At 41.3% G+C, this 16,991-nt stretch overlaps 1 protein-coding gene across 14 annotated transcripts in view; it reads right to left on the bottom strand.

Moving 5' to 3' along the window:
- Lrch3 (leucine rich repeats and calponin homology domain containing 3) overlaps nucleotides 1-16,991 on the bottom strand; it is a 107,231-nt gene that overhangs the window by 20,427 nt on the left and 69,813 nt on the right. For 10 of the 14 annotated variants that reach the window (XR_013113561.1, XR_013113564.1, XR_013113562.1 and 7 more), the window contains exons 11-15: nucleotides 13,944-13,995; nucleotides 13,091-13,240; nucleotides 11,115-11,165; nucleotides 9,178-9,231; nucleotides 5,255-5,326 (exon numbers count right to left, since the gene is read on the bottom strand). Coding sequence is in view for 7 of the 14 variants with exons in the window: in XM_076942829.1 (XP_076798944.1) it covers nucleotides 5,255-5,326; nucleotides 9,178-9,231; nucleotides 11,115-11,165; nucleotides 13,091-13,240; nucleotides 13,944-13,995 (379 nt within the window). In the remaining 7 variants the exon portion in view is untranslated. The remainder of the gene's footprint in view (nucleotides 1-5,254; nucleotides 5,327-9,177; nucleotides 9,232-11,114; nucleotides 11,166-13,090; nucleotides 13,241-13,943; nucleotides 13,996-16,991) is intronic. The other 4 variants (XR_013113563.1, XR_013113567.1, XR_013113566.1 and 1 more) reach the window with 2 other exon arrangements.

Below are 16,991 nucleotides of genomic sequence, written 5' to 3'. Positions count from 1 at the left end.
GCAGATCTTGGGTGGCAGCTCTGCCCCCAACCTCCAAGAACCCAGAGGAAGCAGGGATCCCAAGCGCTCTAACTTGGACAGTGTCTTAGAAACTAGTTCTCAGATCTGAGGCCTGGATCAGACCTCTGCCAGGTCTGCTGTTGTGTGGACCCCGATTCCACCTGAGACATACTGGAAGGTCCACTCAATCCAGAGCCACAGAAGAACAAATGAACTCAGAGCTTCAGACAACATATCCTGAGATATTCTAGAGGAGACACTGCACCCAGAACAGCAGACACCTAGCTGGACTACTACCTTGGAGGCACCATATCCTGAGGTATCCTAGAGGTACCACTGTAATCAGTGCAGCTGGAAAAGATTACAGAGACATCTGGACCCCTAGGAGATCAGACACAAGCTAGATAACTAGAAAGACAGGCTTCAGTCAGAGACAGCAAGTACAGGCATCACTAGAGTTAATCAGATGGCAAAAGGCAAGAGCAAGAACGTAAGCAACAGAAACCAAAGTTACATGGCATCATCAAAACCTAGCTCCCCCATCAGAGCAAGCCCTGAACACCCCATCATACCGGAAAAGCAGGAATCAGAATTAAAATCACTTCTCATGATGATGATAGAGGGCTTTAAGAAAGACGTAAATAACACTCTCAAAGAACTTAAGGAGAGCACTGGTAGACAGATAGAAACCCTTAAAGAGGAAACACAAAAATCCCTTAAGGAGTTGCAAGAAAATGCAACCAAACGGGAAAAGGAATTAAACAGAACCATGCAGGATCTAAAAATGGAAGTAGAAACAATAAAGAAATCACAAAGGGACAATACCCTGGAGATAGAAAACCTAAAAAAAAGATCAGGAGTCATAGACACAAGTATCACCAACAGAATACAAGAGATGGAAGAGAGAATCTCATGTGCAGAAGATACCATGGAAAACATTGACACAACTGTCAAAGAAAATGCAAAATACAAAAAGCTACTAACCCAAAATATACAAGAAATCCAAGACACAATGAGAAGGCCAAACCTAAGGATAATAGGTATAGATGAGGGGGAAGACTCCCAACTAAAAGGACCAGTAAATATCCTCAACAAAATTAGAGAAAAACTTCCCTAACCTAAAGAAAGAGATGTCCATAAATATACAAGAAGCTTACAGAACTCCAAATAGTTTAGACCAGAAAAGAAATACTTCCCGCCATATAATAGTCAAAACATCAAATGTACAAAACAAAGAAAAAATACTAAAAGCAGTAAGGGAAAAAGGCAAAGTAACATATAAAGGCAGACCTATAAGAATTACACCAGACTTCTCACCAGAGACCATAAAAGCCAGAAGATCCTGGACCGATATCATACAGACCCTAAGAGAACACAAATGCCAGCCCAGACTACTATACCCAGCAAAACTGTCAATCATTATTGATGGAGAAACCAAAATATTCCATGACAAATCCAAATTTACACAGTATCTCAACACAAATCCAGCACTTCAAAGAATAATTGGTGGAAAACTCTAACACAAGAAGGGAAACTACAACCTAGAAAAAGCAAGAAAGTAATCTTCCAAAAACCCCAAAAGAAGATAGTTACACAAACATATCTCCACTGATGTTAGCCCAAAAGCTTGGATTAGCGAAGACTCAACCCACAGACCACATGAAGCTCATGAAGAAGGAAGACCAAGAAGGGATGCCTCAGTTCTACTTAGAACGAGAAATAAAATGCTCAAGGGAGCAAATAGGGAAACAAAACATGGAACAGAAACTGAAGGAGGGGCCATCAGGAGACCATTCCACCTGGGTATTCACCCCATGTACAGCCACCTAATCTAAACACTGTTGTGGATGGCTGGAAGTACATCATTATGAGGAACATGATATAGCTGTCTCCTTAGAGGTCAGCCAAAGACTAACACACTCAGAGGACAATGTTCACAATTAACCACTGATATGATCAGGGGTTTCCCAATGGAGAACTTAGAGAGAGGACTGAAGGAGCAGAAAGGGTTATTGACCCCAGGTGGAAAGCAACAATACCAAACAACCAGAGCCCCCCAGGGTCTAAACCACCAGCCTGGGAACACATAGGGAGGGACCCAAGACTCCAGAGGTATATGTAGGGGAGGATGGCCTTGTCGGACATAGGTGGGAGAGGAGTTTCTTGGTCCCATAAAAAAAAAAAAATGAACACACAGTGGGGCGGGGAATGTGAGGGCGGGGAGGGGATAGTGAGGGGGGGTAGGTGCGGTCACTGCCTCATAGAAGCATGAGGAGGGGGATGGGATAGGAGGTTTCTGGGTGGTGGGAGGAAGTAGGCTAAGGGGATAAAATCTGAAACGTAAATACTACAACCAATTTTAACAAGCGGGGAAAAAAAAGTCTTCAAAACCAACATCTTTAAAAAAAAATGTCAGCCCCTTGGGGGTGGGAATTTTTTTTTATTTTCTTGATACTAAAACTTGTTCTGAGAATTGTATATTGCAGAATACACAGCCTTGGTGTATCTACTCATCAAGCATACTGAGCAGACCTGCCCAAACCTCTGATGTCCTGGAATTCCATCTGGATTCAGTGAAGACACAGCATCAGAGGCTTATCAACTTACTCTTCCCCCCACCCCTCTTCTAAAATCTCAACGCTCTTAATCAGCTTGAAGAAGTTAAAGAAGAGTCAGCGCCCCTATTCCCTGAGCTTGGGGACTAATGTGGTTAATAATGGTCTGTCTTTCTAGGGACAAGTAGTGGTTTTGTTGGAACGGGGGATTAGCTAGGACTTATTGCATAGCCATAACCTATTGGTAGAAATCTGTATAATTAATATCAAGATGAAGTTATAATTTCTTAAATGGTACAAAATTTACTTTGATCTCAAATTTAAGGTTTTCATTGGTACGAGCCTCTTATTAATATAAAAATGAGATGAATATTGATACGCTCATGGGCATTGTGCCTGTATAACACATTTAGGAATACAATGCCTAGACCCAGCCCTTTTTTAACTTTTTTAACTGATTTGGGACGGTTAACCTATGAGTTAAGGGACTATAGCAAATTCATATTTTTGAGTTTATTGTTAGGGTGTTTTCCATATTTTATTTAGAAATAGCTGAGAGGAGTGAACAGACAACAGTCCAGGTTACCTTACATGGATAGTTGGTTTTCAAAACATCAGAAGTCCATAGAACTGACGCTACAAATATTTATATATTAATGTTCATATTGATTAGAGACCTGTCTGCTCCTGACAGCTTCCTGTCGTGGATTCTAAGAAGAAATTGAGCATCCTTGGAGTTACTCCAGTTGTGTGGTAACAGCCACTAGGCAAGAATTGCCTCTCTCCAGATTATATCTGCCTAGACAGAGTAATCAGTCCTTAATAATCCTGCAACACCAAGGTCTGTCAGATGATTCTGGGCCAGAAGGCTGAAGATTTGATGCTCCAACGTTCGGTAGTATAGGGGCTTTTCAGGTGTTCAGAGGTCTCTATAAATTGGCTAAGTTTTAAAAGCTATGCTTTGTGCTTCCCACAATTATAGTTAACTCAGTCATTCTGGATTTCTGACGGGGTTGAAAACTTATAGCTATTTACCGTAAGAGAAAAGATTTGAGTGGATGGTCGTCAGCTGACATTCATCCTAAAGCCAGGTTCAGAATTAAATGTTTTAGTTAGGATAGATGACAGAGGTGCTGGTTAGTCAAGAAAAGGATGGACTGGGTATTAGGACTATCTTGTACCTCACTGGTACAAATAGGCATAATTATGCTCTAATTGTATTTTGAGAGAAAAGTTTCATTTTAACAGGAAGGGTGATGTGTAGGAGGAGCTAAGGTAGGAGGAGTACTGAGAGGAAGAAAAGGAGTAAGAAGAGGAGAAGAAGAAGGATAGGAGAAGCTAGGTAATGAAAGAGAGAAAGAGGGGGGAGACAGGGAGGCAGATATTCATGTATCTCCACCAGTCAAAGATAGTTGTTATATCTAGGTTGGTCAGTGGGTTACACCTCTGATTGAACAATTCCAAACTTATAACGCTTATGATTAACATTATTTAAAAAAAAATGTATAAATACAAAAAGGAAAAGGGGGCATAGGATAGGGGTTTTCTAAGGGGGTGGGGAATGGGGAAAGGGGATGGCATCTGAAGTGTAAATAAAATATCTAATAAAAAAATAAATAAAAAAATGAAAAAAATGAAAAAAAAAATATAAAAAAAAAAGAAAAAAAAACCATGCAATTTGCCTTCAAACTAAGTCTAAAAATGAAAGGTTAGTGAAATTTACTGATTTTGTACTTTTTCTTAAAGACAGATTGTTTGCTTATTTATATAATATATTCTTTAAAGCTCTAACTAGCCCCTCCAAACACTGTGAAAAAGAATCATCAAAGGCAAACACAATCACTGAGAAATCTACACTGGAAGAGAAACCTTCCAACTCGTCCTCTTCCTCCTCCTTAAAGTTTTTGAGACAGGGTTTCTTTGTGCAGTAGCCCTGGCTGTCCTACAATTCCATTTGTAGACCAGGCTGGATTCAAACTCACAGAGATCCCCTTGCCTTTGCCTCCTGAGTGCTGGGATTAAAGGTGTGTGCTAACCCAAATTTCTCCTGTTTTTCCTGTAAGGAATCCAATTGCACGAGACTGTTCCTGATGAGAGCCCACATTAAACATGGCCAGCAGTTCTCGGACAGCTCTGAAGGCCGCTATTGAGAACTCATACAGGTACTATACTGGGGAGCACATCTATGTAACCAAGGCGCTTCCCTGGATGTCTTCAGCATTCAAGTCTAGGCTGTCATGGTTGAAAGAAACAGGTTTGGGTCTGTGGAAGAATGTGTGTAGGGTGGAAACATGCTCATCCCCATGCTGTGGGTGGGGCCTTGTCATGGCTGGCCCTCTTCTTCATCGCCTACCTCACCAGCAGGAAGAGAGGGCATTCCAGCTACCAGACCATCTAGCCTGGAAGGCAAGTGTGCCACAGATACACAGGAGCCTGTTCTCATGTCCCAAACTCAGACAGGTGTGGAGAAGGGAGGCACGTTTTCTTGCAAACGTGAAGTTCCCCTTGCAATACTCACTGCTGGAATAGAGGTGACACTAGTATTGACACACACATCCATAACTTTAGGTATGATCCATGAGACTTGAGGCTGCCTTGCCTGCTGTTATACCAATCTACTGAAAATTGAAGACCCCCTTGCACACCTCCCTGGATCCCCTTCCTGAAAATTTCTGATTCACTAATGCAACAAGACCTACCTTAAGAGGTGTGAAGGCAGAAGAATGAGGCCGGGTAGCCACGCAGCTCACTCCATCCAACCCTGACAGCGACTACATTTCAAACAAGGAGAGAAGAAACAAAGGGCAGCATTTGAATCAGCAAATGGTAGGCAGGCAGAGCTAAGCAGTAAAACTGGCAGAGGGAAGGTCATCAACAAACTGAACGTGGTGACTAAGACACTAACAGAGCTGGGACAGAAGAGACAGGGACACCTGAATCATGCAAATCACTTACACAACACGACTTTTCCACCTATATTATTCAGAATATTCTTAAGACCTCGGGCCACATTAATCTAGAATGCAGAGGCATTATTCTAGTTCTAGAGCTTCTAATAAGACATAGAAAAAAAAAGTGGATGTTTCAGAACTCACATTTCCCCTAACATACAGACATCTTGTGATAAAGAGGTATTTTAATAAAAATTATTTCAGATGGAAATAAAACTTAAGACATCCATGACTTTAGCAAAATAGCTTTGAAACTAATTTGTTTTCTATTGTTCTGTGAAAAGAGAAATAAATATACTCAGAGAATTCATTTTTAACCAAGCAGGGCTGGCATAAACCACAATATATTTAAATGTTAACCCAAGTTATATTGGAAGAGGTCAGTCATGAGGCCTCAGCTTGACACTGTAGAGATGACCCAGCATTTCATCAGTGAAATTCCAAACGACCAGAATTTCAAAGAGGGTAATTTTACTTTTATTTGATTCATTTATCTTAAGCCAACCTTTCATGTGTATGATGTGTGTGTATGTAAGCATTTGTGTATGCAGAGGTATGGATGCACTAGTACCATGATGGTATTAGTCAGAGCACAGCCTTAGGTGTAGTCCTCAGTTCCACCTTGTTTAGACAGGGTGTCTGTCCTCAGGTGCTGGAGAACTGGGTTACAGAGCTTGTCCACATCACTCTCACTGGAGGGTCACACGGAGCAGAGATGCACACTGTTTCCAGCATTATGTAGGTTCTAGGGATTCAAACTCAGGTCCTTACTCTTGCATAGCAGGTGCTTTATTCACTGAGTCTGTCAAGTAGGCTAGGCTAGTTAGCCAGCAACCCCCAGGGATCCCCCAGTACAAGAATTACAAGCATGTGCCACCATACCTGACTTTTTAAATAAAGATTTATTTTATGTATATCAGTACATAGGGTATCAGATTCCATTATGGATGGTTATGAGCCACCATGTAGTTGCTGGGAATTGAACTCAGGACCTCTGGAAGAGCGGTCAGTGCTCTTAACTGCTGAGCCATCTCTTCAGCCCCCATACCTGACTTTTTAAAGGGGGTGCTGGAATCAAAGACAAGTCTTTAACCATGCAAGGCAAGTATTTTACCCATTGAGACATCTCTTCATAATCACAGTGCCTCTCCCACTCTCTCTATACATAATGATTTATGAGTGTTTTGTCTCAATGTATGTGTGTCTATCATATGTACCATGTATGTGCCTGATGCCTGCTGGAGGGGTCAGGGGAAGGGATTGGACCCCTTGGCAGTAGTCACATGTAGTTGTGAGCCATCACGTGCTACTGGGTGCGAATCCAAGTCTTCTACAAGAGCAGCAAGTTCTCTTTGCTGCTGAGCCATCTCTCAGCCACAGAAAAGCCGTTGTTAAAATGTGATGCTCAGGCAGATCCCTGATGACTGAGTACAAATCAATCAAGGAATAGAGCAGTCCATGCAGAGAACAGCATTTACAAAGATCTGAGGACAGGGATTTTCATATTTGAAAAGCCAAAACAGGAAAAAAAAAAAAAGTGAGCCTAGAGATAAGGCTGGAGCTGGAGTAGCCAGAGTGCGCGAGGGCTTCATTCAGGATATATTTTAAAAATTAAGATTTTAAGAGCAGTATGAAATAAGCCCTTTGAAGAACAGTTCTGAGATCAGAGACAAGATTTAAAAATGACTCTTAAAAATATAACTTTTTTCTTCTCCCAACACCCTGAGATAGAGCAGGTACCTTTAACTCTGAATTCTCCTAACTCTACTGCCCAGCATTTGTACAATGTTGGCTGGATACTCCTTATCATACAAAGAAATGGGAATTCTGCTTTTCTTTTGTGATTTAGTTGGGTGTTTGGGGGCCTAGGTTTCTAGTACAGGGTGGCCTTGAACTTGAGACAAACCTCTTGCTCAACCTCCTAAGTGCTAGAATACAAGAGCACGTTACAACACCCCAAAAGATTTGATTTTCAGGAAACCAGGCCTGAACACCAACAGCCAAACTGCAAGATATTGTGTTTTGACAACGGCTGAAGGCTACTTCAGATTTCATGCTAAGGGTATTTTGCTATTGTTGTTTTTCCAAATTCTACTTTTTCTTTGACAAAAACATCTGGACAATAGGACTTTTATCACTTACTCTATGTGTTATCAAATTTCATCTTTGGTTTCCTATCATGCCTTCAGTTTTAGCATCTAAGGCAATCCAGCATGTGTATTTACTGCAGGCCTTGGATTAGACTCAAACCCAGACCAGGACTTACCAGCTGTGACCTTAGACAAGCCACATCTGGGTAGGACATTTTCTGCCTCACTAAATCATTACCGTAAGTTTAACCTTAATTTTTAAGATTGCTGTGAGAACTGAGCAAGATAACTAACTGGCATCAGAAACCATACTATTTCCTATGTAAGATAAGTTTTCACTCCTTGTGGCAGTGAAATTCTGCTAACACTTCAGAAGCTGCTCCTCATGGTCACTTTTTTTTGTTTGTTTGTTTGTTGTTGTTGTTTTGTTTTCGAGATGGGGTTTCTCTGTGTAGCCTTTTGGCTGTCCTGGAACTCACTTTGTAGACCAGGCTGGCCTCGAACTCAGAAATCTGCCTGCCTCTGCCTCCCAAGTGCTGGGATTAAAGGCGTGCACCACCACCGCCCTCATGGTCACTTTTAAGACACAGTTAATATGTGCTTTGTCCATCTTACTAGAAATGATGGCAGTAGAATACACAGAAATCTGAGCACAATGCAAGTTATATTGTAAGAACCTCTAAAGCACGCATGCTTTTACACAGACACACACACACACACACACACACACACACACACACACACACACACGATGGCAGTGTCTAGCACTTAAGACAGGAGTTACTACAGACAAAACTTTTGAAAAAAAATATATATCTCCTATGAAAAAGTAGCATAAAACATGATGGGAAATGCAATTTTATAAATGGTAATTCTCTTCCAAGACTGATTAAAAAGACTTTAAATAAAGCCTTCATGGTCCATGCACTTGGGTGGATGAAGCAGCAGGCAATGCAGTACAGTTGTGTTCACAACCATCAGAAGACAGCACTGCAGGTAATGCCCTTTTGAGCTGAAGGTGAGCATGGCAGAACTTCAACTGTGAGAACTTGAACTTCACTTTTTTAAGTGAAGTCCCTGTCACTACTTCTGTAACCAGTGCCAGCATGCATGTGTGACATGCCATCGTGTGTGATGCAGCTTGTATTTGCAAGGGGTGGGAGAACACTCTGTAAAAATGAAAATAACAGAAACCAAATACACGATAAAATAGGTTGTCACATATAATTAGTGTCATGGAGCGTGGGACTCCACTTAACACACAGGAGTCAAATTAATGATCAACTATGTGGCCTCAAAATTAGAAAAGACATTTAAAAGGCTAATTATTACCTACGTCTCATCACATATAACTCCAGAAGGGTTCTCAATGCAAATGGTTTCCCTTGGTTTCACTAGACAGATGTATGAGTCAAACTCTAGAAGCCTGGCTAGATTGTAAAGTTAACAGAGAGAGTTCTGGTTATTTATAATTTAGTTATGGTGCCTGCCCATCATGTTTTATTGTATTTACATCAATTCTGAGTGAAAAGCACAACAGTTACACTGAAAACATGTAAACTCCATTTTGCATTCTCTTACCACTAGCAAGGCACTATCATCAGTGTGCTGAGACCTTCTGGATGGGAAAGGACACTGGGAAAGTGAAGAAAATAAGTAATGTCAAAAACAAGTGGTGATGCATTCCACAGTAACACACACAGGAAAGCAATGCATGAAGGACACATCCTAAGACGCTGAGACACAGGACCACAGGCGCCATCACAGTCGGACGAGTGATTCTGAGTACTGACTTCCTCCCAGACACCTTCCCGCCTATGCACCTTCTCCAGCTCAGGCTCACAGGAGAGAGAGCTGAGAGGTGCTGACTTAGCTGTGCATAAACCATCTGTGGTCCTTTTGTAAACCAAAGACAAAAGTAAGCCTGAGAGTAATGAGCTCTGGTCTAAGCATCTTTTCATTGGCTTTCTCAGACAAGCAAGGAAATGTTAGCTGGTCTGTTGGCACACAGCACTTGGGAACTGGGGGGCAGGAAGGGCAGAAATTCAAGGTCATCACTTTATATAGTGTGCTTGAGCCCTAGATGCGCTCAAACATGAAACATCATCTCAAAAAAAAATGTTGGACTTAAAAAACAAGCATTAATCTCATCAAGCTTTGGTTGTTAAGTTTGCACAGGGACTGGAGAGATGGCTCAGCAGTTAAGAGCACTGACTGCTGTTCTCCAGGTCCTGAGTTCAATTCCCAACAACTACATGGTGGCTCACAACCATTTATAATGAGATCTGATGCCCTTTTCTGGTGTGTCTGAAGACAGCGAGTATACTCATATGAATAAAATAAATAAATCTTTTAAAAAAAAGTTTACATAGTTATCACTGTGAAGAAAGACAAGTGAGAACGCAGGAAGGATGCTTCAGGTCTCATGCCCTCATACACAGCACTTACACACAAGCAGCTCATGCAGGGACTAAGAACCCATGCTGCAGAAACAATGTGCTGCACAAAGTGCCACACCAGGCTTCATATTCATTCATTCATTCATTCATTCATTCAGTGTGTGTGTGTGTGTGTGTGTGTGTGTGTGTGTGCGCGCGCGCGCGCGTTCTCATCCACATGCATGTGCCACAGCACAGAGGACAACCTGTGGGAATCATCTTCTACCAAGTGGGGTCTGAAGAATTAAACTCAAACTGGTTATCAGGCTTGGCAGAAAAAGCCAGGACTCGATGATCCATCTTGCCCCACTTACATTAAATTTTCAAATAATGTATTTAAAAAGTCAAATAAAGCAATACTCATAAATTGAAACTATAGGAGGTGGAAAATAAAGGACACTGGTCAATATGAAAGTCAACTTCACTAAAATAACATTCATTTAGTAATTTTCATTTTAGCAGACCAAAATAGGCACATAAAATTTAAGCAGTTAAAGCAATTAATTGTAAATAATTTGTAATGACACTGTACCAACTAATCTAGAACTAACATGTATGAGTTATAACAAGGAAGTCAGTACCGAGGCTGAAACACTACAGTCTCTCTGGTTGAGCACCAAAGCTATTCAGCATGGAAGGATGATCAGGCTGCAGATGAGGAAGGGGGTGGAAAAGTCTCTAGATGGCTGATGCACAAGCTTAATCTATATATTCCATAACCTCCTTCCTATCCTGTACCTTATTTTCCTTCATATGTAGAATTTAATAGGGTGGGGCAGACAAATTTTAGGGAGCAGGTTGGTTTAAGATGGGGGGGGGTCTCTCTCTATAGCTCAGGCTAGCCTAAAAATCACTATGTAGCTTAGGCTGGCCTTGAACTCTTTAACCTCTTGCCTTCCAGGGGATGGGATAATGGGCGTATGTCCACCACACCAGCCGAAAATCATTTTTTCATTATTTAAACATTTGATCATTGAAAACATGATAACCACATGGCAGATATTTTATTTCCATTGCAAAATAACAAATTCCAAAAAAAAAAAAAAAAAAAAAAAAAAAAAATTAATTATATGGTCTTACCTCACCATTTCCAGGGGGCTGTTGTTTCTGTGGGTTTTGTGATGCTTTTTGCTATATCCCCAGAAAGAGGAAGCTAGTTAGAATCTCAACATTGGAACTTATACATTTCATTTAATTAAATGGATCACATCAATTTATTTTTTATATTTACTAGTTAAGAAGATTATACTCCTGCCTTAAACATTTTAGCTTAAATGAAGAACCACAATAAACTATACTGTTAGGCAGGGGGGTGGCGGCACACGCCTTTAATCCCAGCACTTGGGAGGCAGAGGCAGGCGGATTTCTGAGTTTGAGGCTAGCCTGGTCTACAGAGTGAGTTCCAGGACAGACAGACAGGGCTACACAGAGAAACCCTGTCTTGAAAAACCAAAAAAACAAAACAAAACAAAACAAAACAAAAAAAAAAAAACCAAAAACCAAAAACCAAACCCTATACAGTTAGACTTCTATAAGCAGTAATAGAAAACATTAAAAACCTACACATATACATTCAGAATACCATGTGACTACGCTCTCAGGAACTCAGTCACTCAAATGGCTTTACATATCACATCCGTGCTAATAAGTTAGCTTTCTGTCAGACAAATATCAAGTATTTTCAACTATATATAGAAACTTAACTCAGACCACTGCCATATCACACTCAATTTTCAAAAGTAAATTTGTAATTTCTTTTTTCTTCCTTTTCTTTGGGTTTTCAAAACAGGGTTGCTCTGTGCTGTGGTTTGACTGTCCTGGAATTTGCTCTGTAGACCATGTTGGCCTCAAACTCAAAAGATCTGTTTGCCTCTGCCTCCCGAGTGCTGAGTTTAAAGGCATGCACCACCACCTGGCTATAATTTCTTAATAACGAGATATTTTCCCCTATTTATTAATTCTGTTATTCTGACAAATAAGCATTTGTACACAACTAGTGTTCTGAAATTTCTTTTCTTTTCTTTTTCTTTGGTCAGGGATGGGGGGCTCCCAAGTGCTGGGATAGAGGCAAGTGCCACTACACCTGTTCTTTCTTTTTTGAGACAGTGTACACGTAGTGCAGACTGGTCTCAAACTTGTTATGTAGTCAAGGATGACCTTGAACTTCTGACTCCTGCCTCTATCTCCCCAGTGTGAGGCTTTGGTATGCAGCTCCAGGCTTGGTTTAAGTAGTGCTAGGGTAGAATCTAGGGTGCATGCTTGCTAGGAGGGCACTGTCTACTTCCCAAACCCAGCTACACATCCGGTGCCAGGACTGTCTTCTTACACACATGATCTCAAGTGATGTTTCTCATTCTGTAAGAGAAACAAATACCACAAGCAGAGAAAGCTGGGACTCCAGGATCTGAGACATTAACCAGTAAGGAGTGTGGCTGAGACTTACACCTGTCTTCTGACTCTGGCTCCTCGTTGCTTTCACAGACTTAAAGTGGACTCTCATTAAAACCTTGCTTTGGGTCCTTCTATTTATTTCTTTTACTTTCTTCGTTTTTAAGTTTCTCTTCAATGATTTATTCATTGCTCCATACCCATCAATTTAGAAATATCCCATATACTTAGATTACGAATGGCATAGCACTTGCCATGTAATATTACAATTATTAATATGTTTAGCATCATACACAATGGGGGGAGGTACACACAACAGCTCAGTACAGCACACAGTGACACATGTAGACACAAACTCAGATGCTTCCAATTCTCCTTGGCAACAATGCCAACTAAACTTGAAGGCTCCACCTTCGTTTTTGTACCAGTCTAATTACTGTGACTACTTTGTATTCCATTTTCTCCTCTTGCTTCTTCCCAGACTGCTCTAACATGCATAGATGGGTTTTTCAGTAGTATCTTTCTTCTCATGGTTTTCTCCTAGCTTTTGCCATCTTCAATCTAAATTCCTTTTAATTAAGGCAAGAATAAGTGATAAGAAAATAAAATGAATAAACATTTTCTTCTCCTAATTTAAGAGTACCCATCAATGATGGTAAAGGATTTACTTTGACAAAGTCTAGGACAGCATCTCTCTGAATCTGCTTGGTCCTTATTTTCTCCTCCTCGTACTGCAGGGCAGCAAGCTGTGCCTCTCTCCGAGTGCACTCAATAGACTGCTCTCTCCTCTGATGAAGCTCCAAATCTGAACGTGAAAGCTGCAAGAGAGGTCTCATTTTAGACATGTAAGGGGGACAAGAGGAAGCATGTCAACAACCCGCATCAACATAAAGAACACTGCTACCTCAAGTTCTACTCTGCAGTGTTAATATTCTAAAGTATATGTTTATTGTTAACCTTTCTCCATCACACTGTCCTCACATGTACAAAAGCAGGGACTATCATGTCCACATGCTTTAGGAACTGAGAAGGCAAATTGTAAGATTTATAGATATCTGACAATTAATGCCAGTTCAAGTATTATAAAAGAAAACCTGGCTGACAAGAAAGCTCAGCCAGTAAAGATGCTGCCACCAAAACCTAATACCCGAATTCAATCCCAGGAACCCACATAGTGGAAGCAGAGAACCAACTCCTCCATTGTCCTCTTCCCTCTAACATGCATGCTGTGGGTGTGCATGCATAGATAGGCACACATCCAAAAGGAATTAAAAGAAAGCCATCTTAGCTTAGCAAAACCAAAACTGAAACAACAAAGGTAAATCTAATAACTAAGCTGGGTGGTGGTGGAGCACACCTTTAATCCCAGCACTTGGGAGGCTGAGGGCTGGCCTACAAAGCAAGTTCCAGGACAGGCAGGGGCTACACAGGGAAACTATCTCCAACCTCACAACCCCTCCACAAAAAAACAAACAAACAAACAAAAAAAACCCCAAAACAAACAAACAAAAAACCCCTTACCTGATTATGACTTGGTGACATTGATAACATCAGTGATTGCTCAATTGGAACCCTGGCCCCCCCAAAGAAGAATAAGAACTCAGTGACAAGGTAAGGAGGGACAAGCAAAATAAGTAAATTTTCCATTTTTAACATTAGTTTCTGTCAATCAAGCAAGCTGTTGAGTCTACGTTGAAAGAGGAATTGCATTTTGAAAATCTACATCCCAGGCCTACCTGATGTCCCCAGGTCGCATGTCATGTGATGGGCCACTGATGGCTAGCTAACAACTGCACGGAAACACTACTGAGGACAGCTGGCTGAGAGCATTTCTCCAACATCACCGTCTCTTTATAACATGCATAGCCATGACCCATGTTCCTACCATGACCAAAGCAAGAGACTGAACTGAGATCCTCTGACAGACAACCATTTTACTACAGGAAGCTGGGCTGCGGCAAACCTGGGCACTGTGTTTGTAAAGGGTACTGAGTAAGGATCCTAGTCACTCTGTTCTAAAGGAAGAGGTGAGGCACTCTATGAAATGCTCAACAAACACCAAGACAGCACTACCACCCTGAATTTTACAGTTTGGTATTCGTGGTTTTCCTTAAGCAGGGATAGTAACCACATCAACAACATGTAAGGGGGACAAGAGGAAGCATGTCAACAACCACATCAACATAAAGAATACTGCTACCTCAAGTTCTACTCTGCAGCGTTAATATTCTAAAGTATATGTTTATCTCAAGACTCTGTAAGTCATGTGTGCCTGTAACTAAAAATGTCTCACCGGAATCAGGGTGCTAGCAGGCAAACAGAGGCAAACTTCCAAGATTGTATCCTCTCAACACCTATTACTACATCACGAAATAGTTTTTCCTTTTTAGTCAAGAAAAAGTCAAACTCAGGGGCTTAAACTCTTTAACTTGGCATTTAGGACTACTTCCCCCAGAGTGTGTCTTTCTCTGGTAGGACATGTATTATCATATGCTAAGGGCACAAGCTTCAAGTCTTCACTAAAGTCTGTGTCGGTTGCTGTTATGTCAACTTCACACAGCTACAGTCATTTGGGAAGAAGCCTGAACTGAGAAAATGCCCACACCAGATTTGCCTCCACGTACTCACCCTCACATGGCCCTTTCTGAGTGTTTGATGTGGGAGTGCTCAGCCCACTGTGGTGACGTCACCTCTGGGCAGGTGGTTCTGGAGTGTGTAAGAAAGCAGACGGCCATTCCTCCATGGCCTCTGCTCCAGTTCTACTTCCAGGTCCCTATCTGATTTCTTGCCCTGTTTACCTCAGTGATAGACTCAAAAACTAAGGTTAATTAAACCCCTTCTTTTCCACGTTGTTGGTGACTGTAGTGTTTTACCACAGTAACAGAAATCCTAACTAAAACAGACTTCAATATGTGGAGAACATCTCGAAAAATTTTGGTCTCTTCTTAAATATTTTTATTTAAAAATAAGTAAGAGGCTTTCCTCTTAAACGTTGTGCATTCCATTTATCGATTGATTTTTGTGAACATGTGTGCTTATGAGCACCCTGTATGGAAATCAGAGGAAAGTAAGTCTGTAGGATTCAGTAGTTCTCTTCTCCACCACGTGGCTTGCAGGGATTGATCTGAAGTTGTCAGGTATGATGGTAAGTGCATTTACCTGCTAAGCCATCTTGTCAGTCCAGAACTTCTCCCTTTGATACACTAGTGAAATCAAGTTTTTCATTTATAAAATAAAGCTCATGTCATTTGTTTCTGAGACAAATAGAAACAAATACTCATTGAGTTCTTACATGTGTTACTACACACCATACCAAGAATCCCCCACACTAAGATGGCGCCTCATAACAACCTAATGAATGAAGAAGCCCCACAGTCCTCAGTTGAGGACTGAGAGATAGAAGCTAAGTTACTTTCCAAAGATGACATAGTCAATGCATTGTAGAGTTGGGTTGAATGTTGCTGGATTTCATGTTCTCAATCACCATGCCGTCTCTAAGAACTAAGGGGCTTTGGCACTATGCTGCATAAGCCTCTACTTTTACAACTTTGGAAGTAAACCCTCTGTGTCTGAATGGTAGCTACACACACCCAAGCCTGAACTAGAACCCACGTTTCCTAGTGCATAGTTGGAGCTCTTCCTCCTCCGTCATGCCTACTCAGCAGACAAGCAGAGAGGAAGTGCTCTGGGCTACAAGTGGAGCACCACACACCTGCGATGGCAATAACCAAGCTGTGAAAAGTTAAAAATGGAGACTGAGAGGGAGGCACAGTGTATGTGAGAGTCAGTGTAAATGACATCTGGGCCCACGGCACAGCAGATGCCACAGCTCTGTTCCTCCTGCTGTCACTCTCCTGCTTCATGCTTATGACCTTTCCACCTACAGATGTCTCTCAACAACAGCATCACTCACATTCCATGTAAGGTAATTGTTTAAGACTGTCTCTCACATTAGAGGTGGCTCAGCCTTAGTAGCACCTATAGTGATTTTGGGAATTGATTCCCAAAAGAATAAATACATTTTCAAATAGCCTCTAAGGAGTGGTGCTGAATTTTGTTGAGGAATACTGGTCTACTTTATACTTTTAGAATTTTTTTTATTATGATGATTGATTCTGGGGCCTTGCCTCTCAGACTTCTCCAATGACCACAATGACCTTTTCCAGTCCCTCAAGGCAAGAGAGTGGCCAGACCCTGCCCTACAGGAAAAAAAAAAAAAAAAAAAAAAAAAAAAAAAGCCCAAGATCAGGCCACAAAAATCCCTCCAATCCCAGGGTATCCTAGAAAGCTCTGTGGCCAAGAAACCCTAAATAAAGCCTGCCTCCTGCCCAGATTTTTTGCTGCTTCTCTCCCGAGCAGAAGAAGCCACCCTCTCTCCTGTGTCTTTGCCAATGAATCTCTTGTGTGAGGTTTGTTGTAAGGTGTGACTTTGGTACTCCTTGGCTCTCAATTGCCAGGATACCTTTCCCCTCAGAGCTGTATCACTTATAATACTGATACAACTACATTTTCTTTATTCCAGCTACTTCAGAGTTCCTGAGACAACATTAACATGCTTTTGGTATAAAG

Source organism: Arvicanthis niloticus, chromosome 12 (assembly GCF_011762505.2).
Source record: "Arvicanthis niloticus isolate mArvNil1 chromosome 12, mArvNil1.pat.X, whole genome shotgun sequence".
Taxonomy (NCBI): domain Eukaryota; kingdom Metazoa; phylum Chordata; class Mammalia; order Rodentia; family Muridae; genus Arvicanthis; species Arvicanthis niloticus.
This window is presented reverse-complemented; position numbering and strand designations above follow the sequence as displayed.